A 25,806-nucleotide genomic window follows, 5' to 3' on the forward strand; every position below is an offset into this window, starting at 1 on the left:
CCAAACCATTTGATGATTCTAAGTTTGCCAGTGGGTCACTGTCAGATCTATCACTGTGGGATCAGGACTTGTAATTTAAAGCCAATTAAGTCTACATTTCAACAAGTTTGTGGTATTATTGTGTAAATTAAAGCACAGAACTTGAGGATTTTGACACTTGTTTGTTTCCTGTTAGATCATTTTGACCTATCAATAAAGATAATGGGCAGGACTGGAATAAATCTTGCCCTGAATATAAATCACATTGCAAGAATGAAATAACTGCTGCTTTTAATTGTGTCTAGTGTTAGAGGAATCCCCATGTGCATACTCATAGTTTGACACAATGGTAATCAGAGTAGCAAACTTAATTGTGATATAATGATCCTGAGCATACCATACAATAAAGTAAGTTAATTGTGCGTTGTTTAAAAGAACCTATTGATTGAGTGCCCAGAAAACCATAATCAAGAGAGAAAGTCACACTTAAATAAGAAAAGCAATCTGGCTTTTGGTAAAATGAAGATATGCACAACAAATGCAAGAAAATGGTAGCAAATGGAAATCTGTATTCACTCCTGAGATACTGTAGAAAATGAAACAAGAAGAGTTTTTGGCTAGGGTCATTAGGGACAAACAGATAAAAGCGAGCTTGTGGCTGTTTATTTTTAAAGAATATTTAGAAGCAAAAGAAATCCTAGCAGTGGTCTTGATCTGTCACTGTATAGAAAGGCAGAGTTGCCACTATGCGGTATGTAGAAATGAGAAACAAAATGTCTGGTTTATATTGGGAAAAACCACAGATAATCTATTTCTGTGATCTGATCATGAAACAGTTCCTTCCATCCTAGCATCTACAAAGAACATGAAAGAGTGGCTATCAAAATTATATGCTTAATTGAGCAAAGCCAAATGACTCATTTAAGAAGGGTTTTAAGAGAGCTGGTTAAAAAACAAGCTCTGTTCGATCTTCAGTAAGTATCAGGACTTTAAGGCAATACTACAGCACTGGAAAAGAACTTATGCTATGCCTGTTAAAAACCATAATATTGTTGTCCTGCCACGTTCAGTCCTAGTGCCCTAATTTAAGGACATTTTTATTTTGGAAGCACTTCAAAGAAGAACCAAAAAAGATCAGAATTCTGGGAAATACATCCTGTATTGAAAGATAAAGCACTTTCAAGCAATTGGTATTGTAAGAGATGCCTTGATCGTAGTTGTAAGTATTTACCTGGGCAGTGGAAGGGGTCAAAGACCATTGGTCTGAGCAGACTTGGATGTAACAAAACTAAACAAATTCAGATTTGAAATCAAGAGCACATTTTTAATATTGGGAGAGTCAATAAATAGTGAAACAAGAGACTAAGGGTAAAGGTGGATTTTCCATGACTGGAGATGCTGGATACATTTTTAAAAATCACAGCAGCAATTAATAAAACCACACAGGAATTAATTCTGGGAAGTTCTATGGCCCATGCTATATAGGGCAACAGGCTAGATAATCATAGCAATGCCTTCTAGATTCATAATCTGTGCATCAAGTGCATTTAACTTCTTCCTATTTCATATTACGTTCTGCAGCCTGGTACCACTGAGTCTGCAAAATTGCAAAATGCAGTGAAAGCCCTTTATAAAAGCGAGGCCAAAATCAGGAGCACTGGAAACAAGTGGGGTTCTCCCCCCAAGTGTCCTTATTTCACGATGCAGTTTATAGAACAGCCTTTGTTTTTCTAAGTGTTTTCAGGGACAGAATTTTTAGGTGTAGCTGCGGGTGGTCTCCTGCCCAGCATGCCAACCACTGCATTTGAGATGAATACAGAATACTTTTGGACAGGGGTCAGCTTGGCAATTTAAATCACAGATGTTTGGCCACGTTAGCCACGGCGCAAACTAACACACCACAGCCCCTCTGTTCTTAATTCCGGTCCTTTCTTTTTATTGAAGAAAGGTAACCTATTGAAATAACCATCAGATGTAGAAACCAAAGCACTGAAGCAGAACCCCAGGGTCTGAAGAGCCTGGATCCCTGCGGAGGCCAGACGTGCGTGCGCACAGCCGCGGACTCGGCAGCCAGGCCTGGCGCCCATCACTGCACGCAAAGGACAGAGAACACTGGCAGAGCAGTACACAGGGGCCATGGGATCACAGAATATCCTGAGTTGGAAGGGACCTACAGGGACCATCAAAGTCCAACTCCTGGCTCTGCAAGGACCACCCCAAGAATCCCATCCTGTGCCTGAGAGCATTGTCCAGGAGCTTCTGAGAGCCATGTGTGTGCCTGTCCCATCATTCTCCAGAAGAGATCTCGGGGATCTTATTACTTAGGAAAGTTATATTTTTATTGTTTGGAGTATAAAAGTAGAGCTAAAGATACATTGCAAATGAGGTGTGAAAGTGTCCAGTACTTGCCAAACCAACTAGGTTTGAGTGAGCTCCAGTTAGGCTGTAGCCCAGCTCTGCTCATCTGACTTTGTGCCAAGTTACCTTACTTCTCTTTGCATCAGCATTTGAAAAATGGGGATAATGATACCAGCCTCTGAAAAGCAGGTCTGTGGATATAAAACAGCATGTTTCAGCCATATAATGTCAATGGCTTGGATATGAGATTCTGCATTGCTGGAACCTGCATGAATGCAGCAGTCATGTTTTTAGAAGATAATGTGAGATTTATATTCCTTTCTGCCAGCAAAATTTCAGTATTTGGAGGAGTTTGGGTATTGGGGAAAACCAAAGCAAAAAAAAAAAAAAAAAAAATTACCAACAGCCTGAAAATGCCTGCCAGAAAAACTAGTTTCTGTGTTGATGGTTCTCAACAGATTTCCTGGCATCAACTCCCCACCCCACAGCTATAGCTAGGAAACGAAAATGCCAGCTTGTGTTAATGTTTGGAGTTTCCTGGAGAGCAAAAAAATGCAAGCAGGCACTCTTGTGACTGGGTATTTGCTGTGTAAACCTGGGTTAGAGCCTGTCTACAGAAACAGTGGGCTCTGCTGGGGCTTGTGGCATGCACCAACCCATGGCAAAATGCCTGAGTACAAGCAGGCTTCTGGTAGGTTCACTGGCCAGTATTCTGTGATTTATTTTGCTTTCCATGGCTATTTAAATACACAAGTATAAGAAATACAGAAATTGTTGGCTTGAATGACAGAAGGTGCTGATATAAATGTTAAATATGGGGATGTATTTGTACAGGAAAGATTTGTCTAGGCATGTCAGAATAGCTTATCTAATCTACTTTCTGTATCCACTAGTGGCTGCATTGAGATGCTTCCCAGAAAGGGACAAGAGCCTTATGGGGGCTTCACTCAGACCTCCAATAGCATATCCTACCTAAAAGCATTCACATCTTTTCAAGTCTGTGATGTACTGTGAATGTCTCTCTTGGAGCTCAGTGTTTACTGTTAGTCTTAAAAACTTTCTTGTGGCTTGAATGCTGTATTCTTCCACTTGGCTGAATTTTCAAATTCTCTCTCCCTATATGCAGGAATAATTCTTTTAAATGTGCCATTGTTTTAACTTACAGGTTTTTGGTTTCATTGTTACATTTAATTATACCAAGCCATTTAAGGTGCATATTCAATATTCCATTAGTGTGGTTGTCAAAGGGGAGCGGAGTTACAGCAACACCATGTTCAGTCTTCATTGGGCTGATTAAACTGTACGCAGCAGAAAAGCTGTGAGCCTGTGATTCGAGTGCTTTGCTTGGGGTCTCTTCTCTTTTCCCTGTCTTTTGACTCTGTGCACAGCCTCTAGAGCTATTTTGACCAAAACTCAGAACAGATGTAGTGGAAAACACAGAAAAGATTCATACATTTAGGAGTTTGTTACCTTTGCTATTCTTGGAGTTCTTATGCTAATAAAACCAGTGGTAGTATGCCAACAGTAGTATGTACACATGGGACACCGTCAATAGCATGGGGGTTCATCAGAATGGGCTCACTGACTTAATATATTTAATCTTTCTTTTGAAGGCAGGAGAAAACCCAGGAGTCAGTCTGTCCAGGCACACACTGCTTTAAACCAAAGGCCCCCTGCTTCAAGTCACTCTGGACCAATTGTAGAAAGCCGCCAGCCTTTCATCCAAACATCTACATCTGCCCACGAAATTGCCCAGAGGCTTTCTGGTAGTCAGCTATCATTCCACAACTCGGCAACATCTGTGTTTTCTCAGTCCCCTGCTGTTCCTGTTGCTGGCCAGCTGACTGTGCAGGACCGAGCTGCAGCGATGCTCAGGTCCAGCCTGGCCTCCTCCACCAGCTCAACTCTCAGCCTGCTGTTTGGCAAGAGAAGTTTTTCAAGTGCTTTGGTGATTTCTGGGCTCTCGGCTGCCGACGGAGGCAACACGAGCGACACGCAGTCGTCCAGCAGCATGAACATCGCCATGGGGCCGTCTGCCAGAGCAGCGAGCCAGGCAGCTCGGGTAAGGCTGAAGCAAAACCAGCAGTGCTGAGTGTGAGTCCCGTGCTGCTCGCCTGTCTGGTTCTTAACTGTCCTCACCACCACCGGGTTTCTTCCTTCTCAGTGGTCAGAAAACAGTTTTTTCCAAAACAGTTGGGATTTTGGTATTTTGGGGGGATTTTGCTGCATCACAATGAGACTGTTTAGTGAGAGTTTGTGAATAACTAATGGGGGGGCTGTTATGCACACACCTGAAATTGCAAACTGGGGCACAGTCAGGGACTTTAACTCAAAACAGGGACTTTCATCTCCATTTTCTGCAGCCCAGGTGCTGACTGTCTATAGCAGACTAAAGAGCTCCTTCCTTGCCTGCTTCAAGTCCTGTGCAGGACTTAAAATTATTTTATCCGGAGGAAAAGGAACGGTTTCCCATGAATAGTGGATTTCTTCTCTCCCTCTCTCTGACCAGAAATTCAGTCTAAGACCTGAAACCTTGTTGCTGCAAGTTAGTCAAAGGAATCTTCTATGAAATATTTACCAAAGGAAACCAGCATGCCCTATGATTAAGCATTTTCTAACAGCAAAACACTACACACTTTGAGCATTCTTTTCAATATACTGGCAGTTTTATTCCTATCTTCCCTGAAAAATTCAATTCACATTGTAAAGTTACTGTTTTATTGTTTACTTAAGTGTATTTATTTAACTTTGGTTGCCATCCATTGCTGTCCTGAATTTTGAAAATTAACCTTAGCACCAGACAGCAGAAACATGAGAAGATGGACTAGAAATAAAGGGTGACTGCAATTAGACAACATAATTAGACACCCTTTTGCATTTGGCTTATCAAAATGGAAACCAAACTGGTGACAGGGGAACACTGCAGATATAAGTCCCAAGAACTTTTCTGTTACTATCTTTCTGAACGGTGTATAACTTCCGTAGTTTCCAAAGAGTTCTCCAAAGCTCAAGTGAAAAAAGCTCCTTGGCCTGTGCATATTTTGCTCTCAACCCCAAAATAGCATGTGTGGTACAGTTCCCTAGAGTTTCACCATGAACTTCAACAGGAGTCAACTGAATACTGGTCATCTGGGTCCAATCCTGCTTTGTTACTGTAACAAGTATTAATATTTCTACACATATAGCTGAATATTTCCAATTAGAAGGCACAATTCCAACTCTCAGTTTATTGCCTGATTTGTAAGAACTCAGCCAATCTGCAATACTGAGTACTAATGGTAGGATTCACCTTGTCCAACTTCAAGCTATCTAAAATTTGGACACGATGTCTCAGTAGGTTCTTGAGGCTTCTATTTTCAGTGAAGAGGCCTTCATCCACTTCATCCTTGGAGCTATTAGGATGAAATTCTCCCCAGAAGACTTGTATCTCTCTGCCACCAATTGGCATCCTAAATGACACAGCAAATCCACATGGTGACATTTAGATGAGGTGAATCCTGGCCAAAGTGACTGCTCAGAGTCCAGGTGCCCATTTGATTGAAAGCAGTAACGAGGAAGCGTTTCATTTCAACGTTCATACAGCAAAGTTCTGGAATACTTTTATCTTAATGGACTCCTTACGGTGGGGCAGCACTGTGCTTAACGTTTTCAGACTGATAATTGCATTCCAGTTTTAATGAAAAGGTTTCTTTGTAAGTTGGATTTAAAATTTGGTGTATGAAGCAAGCTCCAGAGCAACCCGATTTAACAACTTAGAAGTCAGCCCTGCTTGAAGCAGCAGTTTGGACTGGATGACCTCCAGAAGTCCTTTTCAATCCAAATTCTTTTACAGTTCTCTATACATGTACATCTGTGGTACTAAACCTGCAGCTCCTGGTCTACTTTTCCAAATTTATGCGTTACACAAAGTGTGACAAGTACCTCTTCAGAACTCCCTTGTGAATAATGCATGTTAAGAATCCCATGGAGTTTCACAGAATGACATCCCTACGTCAATTTTTAAACTTTTTTCACCTGTCACTTCAAAAATAGCTGAAGTGTTACTTAGAAATTTCCTAAACTAGTTGACTTTTTCTTTCTTACTTTCCAGCAAGTCACTGAGACCTGTGAAGGAACAGATGCGACGGAACCAAGACCCCAGCAGGAGGCGGGTCCGGCCCATGCACTATTCATGAGTCGGAACCTGGAGTGCAGAAGGGCCAGCCAGGAAGACATGGCCCTGGAAGACACAGCTTCTCAGCAGAGCCTGTCTGAGGAGCAGTAAGGAGCATTCCTAGCACAAGGGCCACGTGCTTCTTAGCATTAAATACAGGTCAGAAAGCTGCACTTAGGTTTAGGTTCTTTCAAATGTAATAAGCAATCTTCAAATGTTTATTTTTCTAACTTCTACACAAGAATATTACAGGGCGGATGTTCTTCAGCTAATGGCCTTGGCATGGGTAGGGTTGGAAGATATCCCAAAAAACACACAGTGCCACTTCATCTCAGGTTCTTGTAAATCCTAGAACAATGAATACCACCTGTTAAACGTTCCTGCCCCTGGAATGGTTAGAATCACAAACGAATACAGTAGGAAATATTAATACAACTCAGTGAAAAGCACACAAAAGACGTCTCTTTCCTACCATAACTGAACAGCTGATTGCATGCAAATTGAAATTTGGTATATAACATATAGCAAAAGGCAACTAAGAACAGAAGCAACAGAACAGAGAACAGAAGCAATGAATACATAAAAGGACAGTACAGTGTCCTGTAACATTAGAGCTAAATCTGATTTTTTTTTTCCAACAGCAAATCTCATCTTTCTTTGATGTGTTATGCAGGTGCTAATGCTGAACAGTAACACAGCATCTCAGACTGATATACTGCATGCAGCCATACTGAAATACTGTGTGAACAAGCCACGCTACACCAATTAACAAAAGTCAAGTGTAAGAAAAGAAAGTATCCAGTGCATGGAGTCTTCAAAGCATATGGTGCACCTTATTTGCAAAGCAGCTTTGCCTAAATTAGGTATTATCTCGTGCTCCTGTTTGGTTTACAACAGTGTTTCTCAAATTCTAAGCAACAGTACCCTTAGGAGTTGCAAAAGGGCCACAGGGAGTCCTGCTCAAGGACAGAAAAGTGCAGAGCAGGCTGTACTTACTGTCTGGAAGTGTTTGTGTTAGGAAGGGAACAGCTGAATACCTTTAATTGCCGGACACAACTCACTGTCCATAAACACTTGTAGCCAGTAATTACAAAGCCTTCTGATTTCTTTCCCCCAGAGAAAACAGAGCGGCTGCCAATAAAGACAGATGATACAAAAAGGGAGGGCCATGCCTTCACAAGGTTTGGGAAACACTGATTTACAGGAATGCATGACTACTTTGAAACCAAAAAGGGTACAACAAATCCTTCCTCTACTATAGAGTCTAAACAAACATGTGTGTGGTTTTTTTCCAATTAAAAAAAATGCAGCTATCAGTGTCTTGCTGTTCCTCTTTACTGTAACTACCATAGATTGTTTCTAAATCTCAACACAATGATGTGCAGCCAGGCTTTATCCCAATTAACAAGATTTAACAAGAGATGCTGTAGCTAAGTCTCATTACTGTTAGGCAATACTCAGTTGCATTCTGAGCTTCCTACTGTGCCACACTTCCGATCTGAATAGTAGAAGTAAGACTGAGTGAAAATAAAATGATCTAAGTATGTTTTGTGCAGCAGCAGTTTCTGGGTCTTCTATTTGCCATTGTTTTCATTTGCTTTCTGCCTTACAGAATTAGGAACCTTTTTTAGTTCACATCTTGATGAGTTGATTATTAATAAAGCTTAGCACAGTCTAGGAAAAATTCTGCTCATGTTCACAAAGGCAGAGTATTCATATGCAGCCCTCTAGACACATGGTCATCAGCACAGCTCAGGCCCTATAGTGCCTCCTCTAGCATCCAGGTGAGATGTGGAAGAGAAAATTGAATTCAGCTGCTCCCTTCTGACCAGTTCTGGCAGATGATGACTCTTGTCCCACCACACTGTTCATGAAGTGCTTCATTACAAATGAAGGATGGAGGTTATACAGGTAGGCTCCTACTAATAGCCACCAGCTCCATTTCTCTTTGGAGGATTTTGTATGGCAGTCCACAGGATAAACCATCACTGCTTTGTCTTCCTGCATGAAGGCAGTGCTAACAGGGGCTCTGGAAAGCACCAAGAACTTTCCCCTATTTCCCTAGCATCACTTAGGCCTCCAATTTTCACATCTTTAAGTTTGAATCAATTTCCGTCAAAAATAAGTAATTCCAGTAGTCCCAATCAACCTAAATTATTCTGTGTGTCCAGCTCAAGTATACTAAACCAGACTGGGGAATGACTGCACAAATCCTTTCAGTGGCAACCACTGTATTTGCTGAGCATGGATTGAGGCCCAGGGACAGCACCTTCCCCCAGCAGCACATCTTCTGCAAGACTCCACCATCTCCACAGCCTCTGGTACTGCATCCTAAAATAATGCAGCTGCCTCTCAGTTCCTGACTGAGTGCAAGTCACTGTCCCCTGGACCATAACTCCTTGGGGAGAGCAGTTGTGCCATGAAGTCCAGATGCCTGCTGCCCAGGAGGCTGCCAGAAACAGCAGGTTCTAGCGCCTTTGTGCAAAGTGAGAAAGCACAGCAAAACAGGAGTCAAGGTAAGATTCAAATATGAGCTCCTTTTTTGTAGCCATGACTTACAGAGTTTTTATTTTGACTTAAAGTTGCTGTTGTAGTATAGTGGGTTGAAAAAACCCAAGAGTGACCGCTAACAAGCGTAACACAGAAAAAAATGAATCAAAATGAGCACAAACTCTCCCATATTATGTTTCTCCATATTTTTGGAGATGGTCTGCTGTTCGAGTAATGAGACTACTGCTATATGCAGCAGTTTTAAATATGAGCCAATCCTACCAAATAATCTGACATAATGGTTAGAAATGAAACCTGCAACTAGGCATGAGGTTGTATAAATTAAACACATCTTTGACTTCCCCCATTTTTTCATGAGGTAGAGATAGACCCTGTTAACTCTGCTTGTGACAGAAGTGCATTTACGGCTCTGGTGCACACCAAGCTAATAAATAGGAGCCTAACCTTTACACAAGGCCTAATTTGAACAATGAGCTGCTCCAAACAGCTCTGCATGACACCAAAAAGCATCTGAGTCCTCAGCACCAGTGCCTACGTACACATGAAGGCTTTGAATAACACCTTTACTCCTGAAAAACAGCTTGATACTTACCCTCACACACAAAGTGCCTTAGAGTTGCAAGACGGAAGTATGCCACTTTTGAGGCAGGTTTTGGCCTTCAAATGAAAAAAGCAATGCAAACACACTTGCTTATGTCACCTGTGACCCTGCTGATGGGTTTCACAATGCTAAACTGTTAAAACTTGGCCCTAAAGTTGCTCAGCCTTAACAGTTTGCCTATGTGCCTGATCTCTTGCTACAGCTGTGATGTAAGTAGGATGCCACCACCACCATGCAAGGACCTTTCATCAAGAGTTCCATCAGAGCATCAGGTGCTATGCTTGATTTTTCCAGAGCTGCAGAGGCCACTTACCTCATTCAGCCAAGTCCAGAATGTTTTTGTTTCTACAACATGAAAATAGTGACGTTCCCATCTTGTTAGCAAGATGAATGTGTCCTTTGAGGCAATCAAGGGCTCAATCCACAAGACCATTTGTACATGCAGTTCTTTCATAGAAAAGTCAGAAGGGATGCAGAGGTGGAGGCCTTTTCTGCCTCCCCCCTGCTTAACCTCAGATAACATCACCACTGCTGAAAACAAACACTAGGAGTGATTTTATCCACTCTCAACAACCAGGGAGGAACATGAACAATACAGCAGGTTACAGGAGGGAGGATAATATGGTAAAACAAGCACAAACAATGCACTTCAGTCTTTGCACTGAGCATGGGATACTTGCCTCCCTCATAATTTGTTTTGCTAAAATTTCTTTTCCCACACAGGCTCTTGTTTACATCATGTAGTAAAAGCCAGTTGCTACATTCATAATGGTGAAACATGGCCTGATGATCTGGCAAAAAGACTTTCAGTAGCTTTTTACTAAAGCCAAGCCCAGGCTGCTGAGCTGCTCACATCCACTAGGAACACTGGCAAGCTCCAGCCTGGCCTTCAGCCCAGCTGTTTCCCACCACAGCAAGCAAGTAGGAACCAGTGACAGACATAGTCTGCAAAGTTCATTCCTGTTCTTCCAAAAATAAAAAACAGAGGTGCTGGCTGTTCCCTCCATTTTGTAGTGTCATGCAACTTCTCTGAGGAACTGAAGTTCTTGTTGGAAAGTCTCACTTCATTCCCATAGACAGAAAATCTTGGCACTCACTTCACTGAAGACAAATCTCAATGAAAAGGACTTAGCAGTGTGAATCGTTTTTCCTTGACATGACCACTAGATACTCTCAATATCCATGAATGACATTCTGACACTATTAAGTTCTTAGGATTCTCTGTGATGTCATTCACAGTTTTTTTAAAAAATGCTTTTTAGAATAAGGCAAGAAATGTCATCTGCATTTGTCTCTAGCCCACCAACTGATGGCTCTTACTGGAAAATGTAAGTTAAAGATTAGCTGAATTTTGTGCAGCTCATTATAGAAGATTAGAATTACCAGTGAGATTCTCCAGCATGTGATAATCATCTTCTCTGCAATGCATTTTTTTAAAATACCCAATTATTGCCATATTTAGATTACTCCCTGCATTAGGAGCTGGTATTTAATTACCATGTTTCACTAGTGTTGTACATCCTTAAATCTGCAACACAGACATATTACTTATAATTAACTTTGCTGTAGGTCCAGTATTGAAGATTCACCTCTCTTACGCAGTTTTACAAGTCAAAAATTGCCTAATGCATGACAAATAATGCATGCCCTGTTTATCCCATGCTGTGTGCAATTTTATGCTGGAATTACAAGACTTGTGGCCAAAAATGTCCTTGATTCTCAGGCTTCCAGACAGTAATTGGTACCCCACATTCTCCCCTTCTTTGCACCAATTAAAACCTGCAGGTGCACTAATGCTGTCATCTGGAATCTAGCTGGTACATCAGAGGTGCTTTTCACCAAATGTGTGCTATTAATAAAATTGGCCCATCAGGGGAATTTTGAACGCTCCATTTGCTGTTACAGTGCTCTCAAGGCCCTCCAAGTATTTTACTAGTGCAAGACCAGACAATAAATTTTTACCTTTAAAGTAGACACAAGTTGTCATAAAAACTTAACATGCAGTTGGAAATACAACTTTCTCCCTCACTCGACGTACACTGAAACAGGCAAATCGTATCTTCAGGACCGTCTGAGATTTAAAGGCCAGACATGACTGTTAAGGTCATCTACATTCTCCTGCTGAAACAGATCACAGAACCTCTCTTTATTTCTCTTGAAAAGCACTCTAGCTCAGAGAGAGAAAACAGGCTTAAAAATGCACAACAAATTAATGACACTCACCAATTTTGAGATAGAGAGCAGTAAACAAGAGACACTGATGTCAGTAGCAAAAATATGCATTCGTTTAAAAGGGCTGATATTTAACTCACAGTTCCAGAGAAGGAAAAATCCACCTGCATTTTCTAGTAACTCCACCCTCAGAACAAAAGGTCTTCCTTGAACCACGAGACAATGGATTAAAAGTACTATAAGCACTGATCAAAAGTTCCCCAAACTTCTTGTTGCAATTGTTTGGGTTTTTTTTTCCCTGCACTCTCCTAAATGATGGGACTACAGTAGGCATCACAGCACTACATGCAAGGCAATATATCTACTTTCAAGGGGAATAAACACCACTTTAAGTGATCTCTCAGCAATACCGGCTGAACCAGAATTCAGGAGACTGACTCCTAACAGAATTCCCCTCCTTGCCTCTACCAGAGAAGTGTCAAATCTATCCATTTTTTATTTAGCTTTAAAGGTCAGTCCTCATTGAAGACTCAACAGCAATGCCACTAAAACTGTGCTAGATTTTGGGTAACTCTTTAATCATTGAAAGAACTATTCCTTTGCAGCACATTTCACAGATTAGGAGACTTAACATTGAAACAGTAGGGCATCCAACACCTTGGTGCAGAGAGGTTTCTGTTCAAAAATCTATGGCATACAGCCCTGACAAAGTTTACTTTGGTCCCAAGTCCTCCACATCTAAAAAGGTGTTTTGTCTGAGCAGAATGCCTGAAGTAATTAAGGGATTAGTGTGTCTTTAGGGCACCACCTTATTTTGCAAAAAGCAGCCAGAAGTTATACATTGTCAAGTGCAGACCCTAAGAGGAGTTTTCCCTAAATACGATGAACACAGTACTACCATCCAAACGGATTTGGGCAGATGGGCAGTCCTAACAAGGCAGTGAGGGAATGAGTCCGTGGCATCCTTTAATAAGGCTGTGGAGGTGCAATTGCTTGTACCACCCTTGTTCTGCTTCCAGGAGAGAAAAAGGACATTTCCTCCATGCTCCCAGAAGGTGTTTACAGGGCGTGTGTAAAAATACCTGTGCCCATCCAGCCCTATACAACTTTGGGTGTGTTTTACAGAAATAAATCAATGAAACAATACTTGAAGACGCCTTTAAATAGTTTGCTCATTTTAAGTCATTGAAATGAACAGAAAAAAAGTTAAGAAACAACTGAATTTCTAACAGCTTTCTTCAGCCAGAGGTGACCATAAATTTTACAATGAACAGTGTGCACCTGGGAGGGAATTCTGTTTTCACAACATGCAAAACTGATTAACTGGCAGCACTTTGCTGAACACATTTGCATTCCTCACAGGGAAACACATTGTCTAATACTCTCAAGCACTTCTCATTTCACCATTAGGCATGTACAGAATCGAATAAGGAAAAAAACCCAAACATAAGTACCAATAAACATAGCAGGTTGCAAAATTAATATAGACAAATGCAGTATTAAGTCAATCATGACTTAGACTCAGGATGAAAACCACGAGATTTGATGAACTTCAATATTTTTATATATATTATTTGTAAGGGGGTGTGGGAAAGGATTGCCATCAGAAAATTGAAAATTAATTCAAAATGCAGTCTTCTTATCAATTAGTGTCTGGGCCATGTAAGAGAGGGTAGATTTGGCTATTTTTCCTCCCAAAATGGAATTCTGTGAATATCACTCGTGACTACAGGACGTTTCCTTGAAACTCTGGTTAACCCTCATACTGCAGACAGGGGTGCCTGGGGGTAGGAGGAGAGAGCACATCTGCTTATTCCCTCTACCTGCTGATTTGTCAGCACCCCTGCTAAAACACACCTAATCTGGGTCACCAACAGCTGAATATTCCTACAGGACTCATATACATTTTGGACAGGGTTCTGTTCTGCTGCACCAGGGCTATGTTGCAGATATTGAATTGATCTGTAGGCAGAACAGTTCAAACACACTCAGAAAGATCTCAAACAGATTTTACAGTTAATTGTTTTCACATGAGGTTAACTCAGATCAGAGTTGACCACCTAACTTCCAAACGCCCAGATTGGAACTGGATGTTAGCTACACATCTGTTAAATTTTTTTAAATCAGTGAACTGAATAAATTACAATCCTGCTATGACATTTTAGAGTGTTACCAGCTTTACCCTGCTCACCCTGAAGGCTCCAGTAAAGCCTCAAGGGGGCTAAAGCAGGAAGGACAGACTCTAAACCATACGTGAAATGTTGTAACATTTTGTTGAAATGAAAGCTTTAGTGTTTACAGGACAGAAAAGGTCTTCATTTTCTGCAGGATTCCACAGCTGCCAAGATGTCTTGCAAAATGCTGTTTCTGTTTTCCTTAGTAACCTAGAGAAAGAGAAATTAAAACTCATGTAATTTCATGAATAGCTTCCATATCAGTGCTTACTTCAAAAACAATCAAAGCAGCAATTCCAATGCATTTCTTTTTCAGTGCAGGAATGTTGAGTGTCAAACACCTGCCTTCTGCTACTGAGAACACAGTATGCTAAACCCACAAAAGCCGCAATTGAATATTTAGTGATCTTTGGATTTAATTACCTGTAGTATTTTGTAGTATTATTCAGGGCTTGAATAACTAACAAGAATCACTCAAAGAACCAGCATGTGCTTTTGTCATTACTAGAAAACCTTTTCAACTACCAAATTTAACTTTCCTGATATAAAGTGGAGTTCTTACGCCTTCAATACTTGAAAGGGTTATATTTATTAAGGTGACAGACCTAGTCAAAAACATCTTCAAAGAAAAAAAACTAAAACAGGCTTAGCAGAGTAACTGTACTCTGAGAAACCGTATTGCTACAGGAGAGAAACACCCTGGTAAAGAAATAAAACTATTTGAGAAAGCTGAGGTGTTCTTTAGCACGCTGAGATATGCCTTTGGCTGACCAGTCCATGGGAATGCTGGGCTTTAAGTCCAGCATATGTGAATACAGATGACTGTAAACTGCCAAGCAAGTGCTGGTGCTTGCTAGTCAGCTCAGCTCCCAGGGGCACAGAGCTGGGGGCTGTGTGTGTGTAAATTATCCCTTCCTGACAGACTGGGTCCTGATCCAGAGCCCTGTGACCCACAGTGCCATGCATTACTCACTCAAACAAAACCTGGGGAGATGACTGGGCTTGTAAAAAGGGTAACAAGCAACTGTGAAGCATCAGCAAAAGCCTCATTTTAAAAAGTCTTAGAAATTTTCCCCACTGTTCAGATCCCTGCAGAGAGGGCAGGAAGAAACCAGACAAAGACACATGAGCCGAAAAAATAAGTAAGGGCTTTCACACAAGGTTGTAGAAAAGCTGTTTGATGAGACACAACACCAAGAACAGCAAAAACTCTTTACCAGCAAGGTCCCAGTGCACTCCCTATATCTGCATTTAGGATGTGAGCAAAAGGGTTTGAATCCCTTCCAACACTACAGTCAGTAATGAAGAGGACAAAGTATTGGTATTATTACTATTGTTGTTGTTAAAGAGGTCACAGTTCTATCTGAGAAATTTGGTCCCAGGAGCCTACCACTATTTACAGTCACACACATCCTATCCAAGTGCTGTAAACCAACCCTGTAAAACCTACAGACAGTGGTCTCACCTACCACTGAATTCAAGACTGTAGGTCAACATCAGTGTCACTGGAAAAAAAAGGGGGGGAGTAATGAAAAGGAAGATCTGTCCGAAAATGTCACTGATTTTATTGAGAATCAGTCCAAGCTTTATAAGAGAAACAGAAAACCCCACAAAAACAAAGCAAGCAAGACAACAAAGAATGCTCTTCAGTAAGGCTATTGGGACCCTGAGGTAAACAACACGCAGCACAGATGAGCCAAACTCTAAATCTCACAGCAAGTGTACTGATACCCTGACTTTCAAAAGACCTTCTGCACATTTAATAGCTCTTCCCACTCTCTCACAGCCAGCAAAAACAATACTACATTTTATCTGTCCTTTTTCCATACCTATATGCCAGAAGTCCAGTGAGAGCAGCAGAGAGAAAGCGCCAAGTGCTAGGAAATTTTCACAACTGTTTTACAAAGGGTGTTTGATAGATATAAGTCTCCTCTTTAGATCTGGAGACATTCTGTGCAGGCAGCTTTCCCAGAGAGAACAAATCTCCCGGTATCTGTACTGAATGTACAAACAGATGGGTATGTTTTTAGAAAGGAGTTGAAAATAGCTGTAGATGCTGCTTATATTAAGCATTTATGTAATTTGGAGGAAATTACCACCTAGACTCCAAGCAGGCAACTATAGAGAACAAAAGCTTTCTTCCTCTAACTGTTAAAAATACCGTCAAGGAAACCACTCATGTACAATCTGCTCAAATGGAACCTTTACTTCTCCCTCTCCATTTAACTATTTTCTTTCTTAATAGGCATACGCAACCATACTTCACTAATGGGTTTCATGCAAGCAAAATTAATAGATGGGAAAATGGGAGAAAATGAGTATCTGCCAGCTGCTAAGGATAACCCGATCCTTTTCATGCCACCATGTCTGCAAAACTACAGATGTAGGCAGTGCAAAAAGAGCCTCTGTAGTTTCACTGGAAACTTCAGTTCTCAGCAAAATAGAACTGGGCAACAATAGAAAGAAATGTGTTAAATATCTGAGCTCCTATCGTTAAGTGCCCTAAACATAATAAATTATACATTTGGGACCAAATGCTGAATTGCTTTTAGGGCATCTGGGCCCACTTACACCAACAAAACATGCTTTCAAGGCAGAAGGGACTGTAAAACGCCAAACAGCTGTTCTCTCATCAGAACTGTCCTTGTGACACTAGGAGCAGGATGAAAAAACTGAGATGAGCTATTTGAATGCAGTCTAACTCCTTATAAAGTGACAAAGAAAGCAGGCTGCTTTTGGAAGGTAGCCACCTACTTCTGTACACTTCCAGGCACTATCCAAGTTAGTAAGAAATTACTGACTGTGAGCTATTTGGGCACTCAGGTTTCCCCATGCCACAGCCCTTGAAGAACACAGCTGCTGACCCAGTATCCACTGCTAACACCTCTGACTGCCCAGGGGCAGGTTCTGCTCCTGCTCATGCACACTCTTCAACCAGCTGGGAAAGAGCATGTACAGTGACACTGGGCCAGAGAGACAGATGCTCTCCCGCACAAGACTTCAGCTTAGCAGGTCTGTGGCACCTGGGAATGACTGCAGTCTGTCACACATTTCACATCCATGCTTTTGGTTAATGGATTCACCAAAGATTTCTATTTAATTAAAGAAACCTGCATGTCCTAATCTCAGCAGCGTGAACAGCATGGGTCACATTGTTTTAGTAAAGATCTTTTAGCTACAGAAAACACTGCTCCATTGAAACTTACAGAAAGACCTTTGCTGGCTGGAGTCAGGACTTGAGAGAAAGATTTAATCAGCACACTGATACGGCTGAAAACCCAGGGCTGACTGAGTAGCCCATGCCCTCTGAATATCACCTGATAAAAAGAGACACTAGAAGCCTCAAAAGCTTCCTTGAAAAGCCAAATGCTGTCTTCCAGCCCCATTTCCTCTCATGAGAGGACCAAATGCATGCACCACTGTCTTGCCATGACTGCAGTCTAAGCACTGAATGCCTGGTACTTTCAGCAAGGCTTCTCCATCCCCTCTTCCCCAGTCCTGCCCCTGTAAAGCAACTCATACAAAATTCACATTTATGTGCATTTCTTTTCCACAGCCTGACTACAAGGTAGTGGAAAAACCTGGAGGTTTATCTCTGAAAGGAATGAAGGGAGCTGAATGCTTATGCAAGGAAAAAAAAAAATCTCTCATCTTTGTTCCTACAGTTGCTTTAGCATTTAATTAAATCAGCATTTAATATAAAAACAGAAATTGAAGATGACGCTGGGACCCTCAGTTAAAGGAAAGCTGAGGAACTTTGAGCACTGCAGATTTTTAAGCCAGCTTTGAATAGAAAACAACATAAATCAAGTGAGAGGCGCCTTTGTTTTTGTGAAGCATCCAGGGCACTTGCTGATGTTAAGGAAACCTCACACATGCACTCCTAGGAACAGGCTATGTTTTGCTGGGTAAGTTTTTGAGAGCCGCCCAGTAACTGATCAGAAATGTACTTTGAGGCCCTAATATTCTGAAAATTATGTCTGTAAAAGTAACATAACGAATTCCAAAATTGGTTCACTGACTCCAGAGAAAGTACACTCCATTTACAACTGTCTTTCTTCTATAAATCATTCCTGCAAACTCCACTGCTGCCTTTTTTCCTTTTATTTTTTCCTTGACAACTACTGGTAATATTTCTGCAAGCCAGTCTGGAAAAAAAAAAACCAAAAAAGCTTAAAAATCTGACTGTAAAAGATTTAACTCTTAGGAATAATGAATACCTACACAGCAATAATACTCCAGCAAAGAAACCTTTTAAAACAACTATAGCATTACTTCTGCAGCCCCTCAGAAGAAAAGCCAGCTGTGTGAGACTGCTACAGTAAGTGCCAAAAGAGATTTTTTTAATAAGGTGAACACCTGCCCATTAAGAATAAAATGGAAACTAAAAAACCTATTTCATGCAAGCTACCCACAGCTATCAAGTGGCAGTAACAGTTTTTGAACAGAGCCAAATACAAACCAGTAACCTAGAACAGAAGGCTCTTTAAGGATATTAAATATTACTCACACTGAACACTTTAACATCTTTCCTGTTTCTTATTTCTTCAACAAGATCCAGTGGCTTTCCCTTAGGTATTGGAATAGTTCCAAGCACCACAGTCCCCGAGCCAGCCAGTGTTTGACGAACAGCTTGAATAAAAGCCTGGCTGAAGAGTTCCATTTTACCAATCTCATCTATGACACAAATTCTTTTCTCTGTGTCACCACCATGGTTTACCTGTGGGAAAGTGCATCAAGAGACTGTAAACAGCAAAACTTAGAACAAGCAAGTTCTATGCTGACAAAAGAAATACCTCCAAAAGAAACAACTTCAACCGTAACACTGGGGAAAGTGGGAAGTCAAAGCTGCTGGTAAATGATAGACTTATAAATCTGTAATTTCTTTTTTAGGACAGATTTTTAGAAGGATGGAAACAACCGTACAGTATAAATACCAACTACAATAGGAAATATCCATAATATCAGATTTCCTTTAAAGCAGAATTTTCACAATGTACCCATACAAGCTACTTGACAATTAAGAACTGCACTTTGCCTAGAAGCAGCTCTCAACCACTCTGAGGGTCAGCAATCTTTACTCTTCCCTCTAAATTATGCATTTTGTGATTACATTTAATTATGTGATCAGTAGTCAAAACAGGTATCTAAAAAAAGGAAGACTTCCATTCAATCTAGATTTGGAAGTTTCTCCTCTTGCAGTTGGGATGGTGGAGCATTTCACTCAGAGCTCCTGGCTGTCTTCAAAGCTGTCTGGGTAACAACATTTGCAAGCTTCTCTCACATTAGAACAGATACATACAGAGATATACCTTATTCTATAGTCCTAGCCACTGGATAGTAGGAGACACACAGTTAACCACATTTGGGCTTGTTTGTTTTCTTCATGAAGTGAATGCTGTGCCAAACAGCACCGTGCTGCAGGAGGCTGGAGCATCAGGGAAGTCCAGGAGAAAACAAGGGTGATTGCTGCTGAGGAAAAGGCAGCTCGCAGAGCAGAGGAACTCTTCAACTGCACTGCCTACCCTGTTCTGATAAAAGTGACTGACAACTGTACTCCATTATTCATAGAAGTGAGGGGAAAATCAACTCAATTCAAAATCATTATAAGTCCATGAATATGTACCAATACGAGCCATATTATACAGAAACTAAAAAAAGAGAAAAAATATCGGAACATCTCTCCTTGTGAAGGCAAAGTATTTGCTTCTGGGAGAGTGAAGGAACTGTATAACATGCATCCTAAAATCCTTTCAAGCTAAGTCCCTACTGAGTAGCTGTTTTATCTAAAAATCCTTTCATAGATCAGTGAGCCAAAAAGCCAATACTAGTCACTAGGTCACATATTGAGGAAGAGACTATTTTGCTTTGAAAAAAACCTGAAAAAACTATCAGTCCTGCCTGATAAAGTTTGCAGAACCAGAGAGATCTTCCACTGCAGGATCTATCCCAATGTCACTGGAGTGAACAAAGCCTTAAGAGCTGAATCTGTCCCGAAGTCTAAATGGACACGTGCCCATTCTGTGCTGGTCTCTCATCAAACCAGAATATACCCTCATTCCTCATTTGTCTCTCCTTATTTCAGTTCTCTGATCTTCCTCAGTCTCTTCTTCTATTTTGGGCCATCTACCTGTGTGCCCACATTCCCACAAAACTGTTAACAGCACTTTCTATGGGCACAGGCACATGCACTGTGTGACTCTGCTGGCCCCAGTTCTTCTCTTCACCTTCCTGAACTTGCAGAAAGCTATACAAGTAATGGAAAAGATTCAACACTACTAATACTTTTCTAGGAAGATCTCTCCTGGATTTCAGTGGTAAAAGGATTCCAAGTACAGAACTGGCCTAATGAAATATTTTAAATAAACTATCTTTCTATTTACTAACATCATAAATATGGTTACAGTGAAATTTAACATCTAAAAGTTGTCCCATTTTTTTAATATTTCCCTTCTCCCTTGTCCCAACATCCTTGCGTTCCTACTCTCAGACTTCAATGTTCTTTGACGAAAACAAGAATCAGATCCTCAATCTTATTTTTGCTACTTACACCTCTTTGAGTTTTTTTTTGGTTTGTTTTTTTTTTTGTTTGTTTGTTTTTTTGTTTTTTTGGTTTTTTTGTTTTTTTTTTTTGTTTTAAGTTCACAAAAAAATCCCTTCTTCCTTCTCCCCTTGAGCTTTGGCAGGTTAGAAAAATCACAACAGGATTTTTTTAGTAGTACAGTTCAGCAGCTGCTGCACACTGTTTGTGGTATGTTATTGCCCAAATCAAATCTGTTGTTGTTTAATTCTGGAGAGGGGAAAGGTTGCAGTGAGAGAGAGGAAAGAGAAGAAAAAAAAGCAGTGATAGAATATTAGCAAAAGGACAAGGGGAAAAAGGACAAAAAGGAAAAAGATTGTGTGGGAAGTCTTGTCACAGCCAGAGCACTGCTTGAGCAGCAGGCTAAATCTCAAATAATCAGGCTGGTATTATCAGTCTGCAGGTATTTATACAAAGGTAATCAAAAGTACTCACTGGATTCAAGAAACAAATGCTTCTACTGTAAGAAGATGGGAATCAGAGGAAGAGGGGGGGAAAAAAGTCTGCAAAGAAGAGGAGCAGCAAAAGCCTTCTTAGACCCACTGAATCCATCCAGCTCTCAGTGGTAAGCCACTTGTGCATTTTGTTTGCTTTCCAGTATAACATAGGAAGAAATTTCCTACCTGCTGCCTCTTCAGGCCAAGGAGGTCCTGCTCACAGGACTGCAATCTCTGCAACACCACAGTAATGACAAGAGAACCAGGCAGATTTGCCCCTCCAGCCTCCTGACCCTGAAGTCAATCAGAACTGGCAACATCCAAGAAACAGGCCACTAATTAGTATCAAAAACTAGCTGTAGAGAAGGGCCTTCCAATAACACTGACTATCATACAGCATACATTTATCATCAGCCTTCATAGAATACTCACATTTCTCAGCATAGGTAGAACCAACTGCTCAAATGAAACAAGGTCTACAACATATTGTCCAACCCGGTATTCACGTCTTGAAGCAGAAGAATCAGAACTGGGACTGAAAAAGATACACAATTCCTTCAAAGGACTGAGTTTAGTGAGAATTCACTGCAGTCATTTCAAGAGAATTTATAACAAGTTATCCAAATAAATCAAATCCCCTTAATTCTTCTCAAAAAGGAATGGAAAGAAAGTCTAAACCATGCAGTAAGTCATACTGCAGACAGCTTGCTATCAGATAATAAATATACCATATGCATCCTTCACAACTATGCAAGCTCAAATTTCAACACTGCATAGAAGGACAATGGCATTTCAAAGTCAGCAGGTATATTTACACTGAAATCAAAGCTCATGTCTGCAGCTCAGATCTTTGAATTTTGTAATGTAACACTACAGACAGCATCATAGCTGTATCGTCTCAGTAGGGGCTGCAAAACCCTTAATCCTGGAAAAATACTCCCTTTGCATGTGCTGTACCACACTGTGCTGGGTGCACCTCCGTTATTAGCACAGTGCAAACTATTTTCACATCAACTCCGTGTGAATGAGGTGCTAAGGTCACACTGGACATAGACTAGGTATAAAAATCTAAGTCTACTGAATCAGGACTGTGAGACTCTGCACTTCACAGGCCTCCCCTCTGGGGCTCTGGAATTCTTTTTTTACTAAAATTCACAGGCGAGTTTTGTGGACTAGTCAAGTGTTCTTTAAAACAATGCTATATGCAATTTCCCTTTACATTTTCCACTTCTGTATCCATAACTCAGCTGGTGGAAACACAAAAATCTTCCTCCCTGCCCCAAATAAGCTACTTAACTGTATCCCAAAGAGACTTGGCCTCACAGCAGAAGGCTCAACAGTGCTTCCCCTATCTGGTGTAAATCAGCCAGTAAGGGAGAACACCCCTGCCCAGCACATTTTCAATATTTCACTGCACAACAGAGACACTGCCTACATATACAATACAGGTATCAGCCAGGGCAAAAACCAAGCAAAGAACTTGACCATAAAAGCCATGTGTGCTGGAAATCACCTTCTGGAGAAGCATTTAACATGCCAAAGGACTGGAGCAGACACATAAAACAATAAGCTGCTTACAGTTATTAAAACTTCAGTACCTGACTCTAGATAAAGGTCCTTGGTTTCCAGACAGAGTGACAACGTCAAATCCTGTTCTCCTGCCACCTTCTCTAACTTCCTGTGTGTAAAACCCATCAATGGGAACGCCTGAGGATTTTAGAGCTTGACTGACTTTCTGGATCAAAGTAGTCTTTCCAACCCCTAAAAATAAAGAAGGGAAAAAAGCATTAATCTTCTTCTGCACTAAAAGCCCTTTTTTCAAATGCCACAGTAATGATTCAGTTCAGCGGGAGCATTGATTACTTTTGAAGGTTGCAAATTACTTTTTCTAAATGGTAGGAAAGAACAGAAGCATCTTTTAAAGTTCATCCTGTACTGACACTGTAAAGTTTCAGAACAGAATGGTACAAATATCCCAGGCTACCAATGAATTTGTTGGCTTAGATGATGCATGAGCGGGCCACAAAACTTACCACAAGGCAGGTAAATACGTGATACAAAACTGATATCCCAGCTTACTGGAAGAATGACTGATGAATCTCCCTTTCTACCACTGATATTCACCACTTTGAAGATCAGAGCTAAGTTCACCCTCTTTTTAGATCAAAAGGTCAAAGCTGACTGCTATTTCCAGACACCTAACTGGCACAAAGGACACACTTCTTCCACTGATGTGCTAGAAATCAGAAGCACTCAATGTCCCTGAGATACCAAGTTCTTACCCAACAACTGGGTAACTTCTGGTAACTGAATCAAGAGACACTTGACTAGATACACAGAAAAGCTTGTTTATTGTGAAGCCAATGAAGCCATGAATCAGGTTGTCCAGAGAGGCTGTGCAACCTTCATCTGCTTTAATGTTTTCAAGACATGACTGAATAAAGCCTTAAGCAACCTGGTTTGGCCTCATAGCTGACACTACTTTAAACCTCAAGTCCCTTTTTACATTAATTATCTTCTGACCTTATAATTCATTTTCTTACTGTAAGACAGGTCCTTAAAACTCTCGCCACCTGATAGCTCCTTGCACAGGTCTGACGCACCTTTTATAATGTGAACACTGGCCATGTTCCAGACATCCTTTCAGTTTTTCTCCTTTGCCATTGTATAAGTACATCCCCCAGCCATCTCCTTTTAAACTCACCTTTACTGCCTCTCACAAAATTTAGTGCTATCACTTCATTCTTAATCACTCTAAGAAATTCAGATGACAGAAAATAATCCTGTGAACAAACCTTCAGATTCCTGGAGATAAGGAACACAGACCAAATGTGAGATGCCTAAAGATGCCAACAGAAATCACTTCAACATGCACACACCAAACTTCTAATTTATACTTTAAGCAGATTTAGGAACTGCTTTCCTAACAGTCAATACCAATGACAAAATATTCTGTGGCTTCAAAGGCATGTAAGCAAACTTTTCACATTTGAAGAAGGGGGCTTCCTAGCAGTTGAACAACAAAAAAAATGACAAATGTGGCACCCTCAGTATTTAGCACCTTTTCAAGGCCTTGTCTGTTGTGAGTTAATTTATACTAATTTTGCTAAGTGGATTTACTATCTTTAATTTGTTTACATTCATTCATTAAACAGCCAAAGAAGCTAGAGTGATTCAAACTAAGAAAGCTTGAAGTTAGACATTTAGCTAATCAAAACAGTACATCCAATTTCAGATAAATGAAGAGAGGTAAGACCTAAGCAGCCCCAACTTCTTTATCTCCTGAAAGGCTGACTTTACTCAAAGTGGTTGGAAAGCCAGTGTGAAGTGGGTGGAATGTTTCCCTATCTCAACAGCAGCATTTTAAATTAATTTCAGTCAAGACTGGCATCTGCAAGAGGTTCACAAAAAGGAGAATTAGGCCCACTGCTTTACTCCCTCACCACAAAGGAAAGCTCTGCAACCATAATAACTGGTTGCTTTCTTTATCGGCCGTAGAGTTTGACCCTCATACTGTGTCCCACTCAGCTTCCGCAATAATCAGATCCCCTTACCATGACAAACTACTCCACTGCTTCAGTCAAGGCCTGCCCATCCCGGACACCACTTACCACCTACACCTGCACTTCACTGAGGCTGCAAGTGCTAAATCACTACAATTAGGTATCAGGAGAGATGAGCGCTCAGAAATTATTAATCGCTGCTGTATATCGAAGCAGGATTAGTTGCCCAGGACGTGTTTTTTGGGGTGTTTTGGTGGTTTGTTTTGTTTTGTTTTCCCCAACACTAAACTCCAGGGCAGAAGCCATGGACAAAGCAGCAGCGTCAGGAAAAGTGCATGCCTTGGAGGACTGCATGGAGAGGCAAAGGGGCATTTCATTAGGAACAAAGTAGCGCGACAGCCCCGACCTCGACACGGGGAACGGGGGGAGCTCCGGGCCCGCAGCAGCGGAACCTCGGGCAGCCGGGCACAGCTGCAGCTGGAGGCGCTCCCGGGGCTTCCCCGGAGCCCGGCAGCAGCTGCCTTCCCCGGCTCTGAGCGCCTCACGGCCCCGCCGGCACCGCCGAGGGCCGGGCCGGGCCGGGCCAGGCCAGGCGTGTCCCAGGGCAGTCCTTCGGCCGCACCACGACCCCTGCCCGGCTCCTCGGGCTCCTCCCGCCCCCATTACCTGGGGGTCCCGTCAGAAACACGTGCTTGGACATGACGGGGCCGCGCTCCGCGCTCCGCCCTAGGCCCCGTCCGGCGCTCCGCCCCCCGGGCCCGGCCCCGGCCCCGGCCCCGGCCCCGGCCCCGCTCCGCCCCGGCTCCGCTCCTCCCCGGCCCCGCTCCTCCCCGGCCCCGCTCCGCCCCGGCTCCGCTCCTCCCCGGCCCCGCTCCTCCCCGGCCCCGCTCCTCCCCGGCCCCGCTCCGCCCCGGGCGGGCGGTGCCCCCCGAGGCCTCGGGCGCGACGGGCCCTGCCCGGCCTGAGGCCTCCTCAGAGGCGGGGCCAGGCAGAGGTTTTTGCCGTGGTGTTTACTGGAGGACGCAACCTAGGGTTAGGGAAGAGGGGAAGGAAAAAAGGCAATTAGTTCCCTAGTTGAAGGCCAGAGTCTTTATCTAGTTAGCTTAACCTGTCATATGTCTGAGTATGTTAGTACAATAACAGAATGTTAAGATGTGGGAATGGGCCGTAAAGATCAGTGCCAAGCCTGAGTGCCATGAGCAGGACACCTGCCACTAGACCAGGTTGCTCAAGGCCTCATCCAGCCTGGCCTTGTACACTGCCAGGCTTGGGGCATCCATAGCTTCCCTGAGCAACCTGTTCAGTGCCTCACCATCCTCACAGTGAAAGAAGTCTTTA

The 25,806-nt window shown here is 42.0% G+C and overlaps 2 protein-coding genes across 7 annotated transcripts in view; one reads left to right on the top strand and one right to left on the bottom strand.

The window, feature by feature from the left end:
* Nucleotides 1–12,771, top strand: part of PCNX2 (pecanex 2) — a 154,348-nt gene extending 141,577 nt beyond the window's left edge. For all 5 annotated transcript variants that reach the window (XM_063390480.1, XM_063390478.1, XM_063390481.1 and 2 more), the window contains 2 exons: nucleotides 3,951–4,399; nucleotides 6,428–12,771. In XM_063390480.1, coding sequence (XP_063246550.1) covers nucleotides 3,951–4,399; nucleotides 6,428–6,601 — 623 coding nt within the window. In that variant the 3' untranslated portion in view covers nucleotides 6,602–12,771. The remainder of the gene's footprint in view (nucleotides 1–3,950; nucleotides 4,400–6,427) is intronic.
* Nucleotides 12,772–12,918: 147 nt separating this feature from the next.
* Nucleotides 12,919–25,260, bottom strand: NTPCR (nucleoside-triphosphatase, cancer-related). 2 transcript variants are annotated; one of them, XM_063390484.1, is made up of 5 exons: nucleotides 25,135–25,260; nucleotides 22,564–22,726; nucleotides 21,398–21,500; nucleotides 18,459–18,668; nucleotides 12,919–14,158 (listed from the first exon to the last, which is right to left on the bottom strand). In XM_063390484.1, the coding sequence occupies exons 1-5, from the start codon at nucleotides 25,166–25,168 to the stop codon at nucleotides 14,090–14,092; spliced, it is 579 nt and encodes a 192-aa protein (XP_063246554.1). In that variant the 5' UTR covers nucleotides 25,169–25,260; the 3' UTR covers nucleotides 12,919–14,089. The 2 variants fall into 2 exon arrangements, with proteins under 2 accessions (XP_063246554.1, XP_063246555.1); XM_063390485.1 differs by lacking the exon at nucleotides 18,459–18,668.
* Nucleotides 25,261–25,806: the final 546 nt, after the last annotated feature.

This window comes from Prinia subflava, chromosome 2 (genome assembly GCF_021018805.1).
Source record: "Prinia subflava isolate CZ2003 ecotype Zambia chromosome 2, Cam_Psub_1.2, whole genome shotgun sequence".
Taxonomy (NCBI): Eukaryota; Metazoa; Chordata; class Aves; order Passeriformes; family Cisticolidae; genus Prinia; species Prinia subflava.

What these genes read in the sequence shown, in the direction of transcription:
- NTPCR (XM_063390484.1), bottom strand. Translation starts at nt 25,168, where the DNA reads ATGTCCAAGCACGTGTTTCTGACGGGACCCCCAG. An exon ending in GTTTCTGACGGGACCCCCAG is followed by an intron (nt 22,727 to 25,134) that starts GTAATGGGGGCG and finishes CTTTATTTTTAG; the next exon opens with GGGTTGGAAAGACTACTTTG. An exon ending in AAGATGTTAAAGTGTTCAGT is followed by an intron (nt 14,159 to 18,458) that starts GTGAGTAATATT and finishes CTCTTTCTCTAG; the next exon opens with GTTACTAAGGAAAACAGAAA.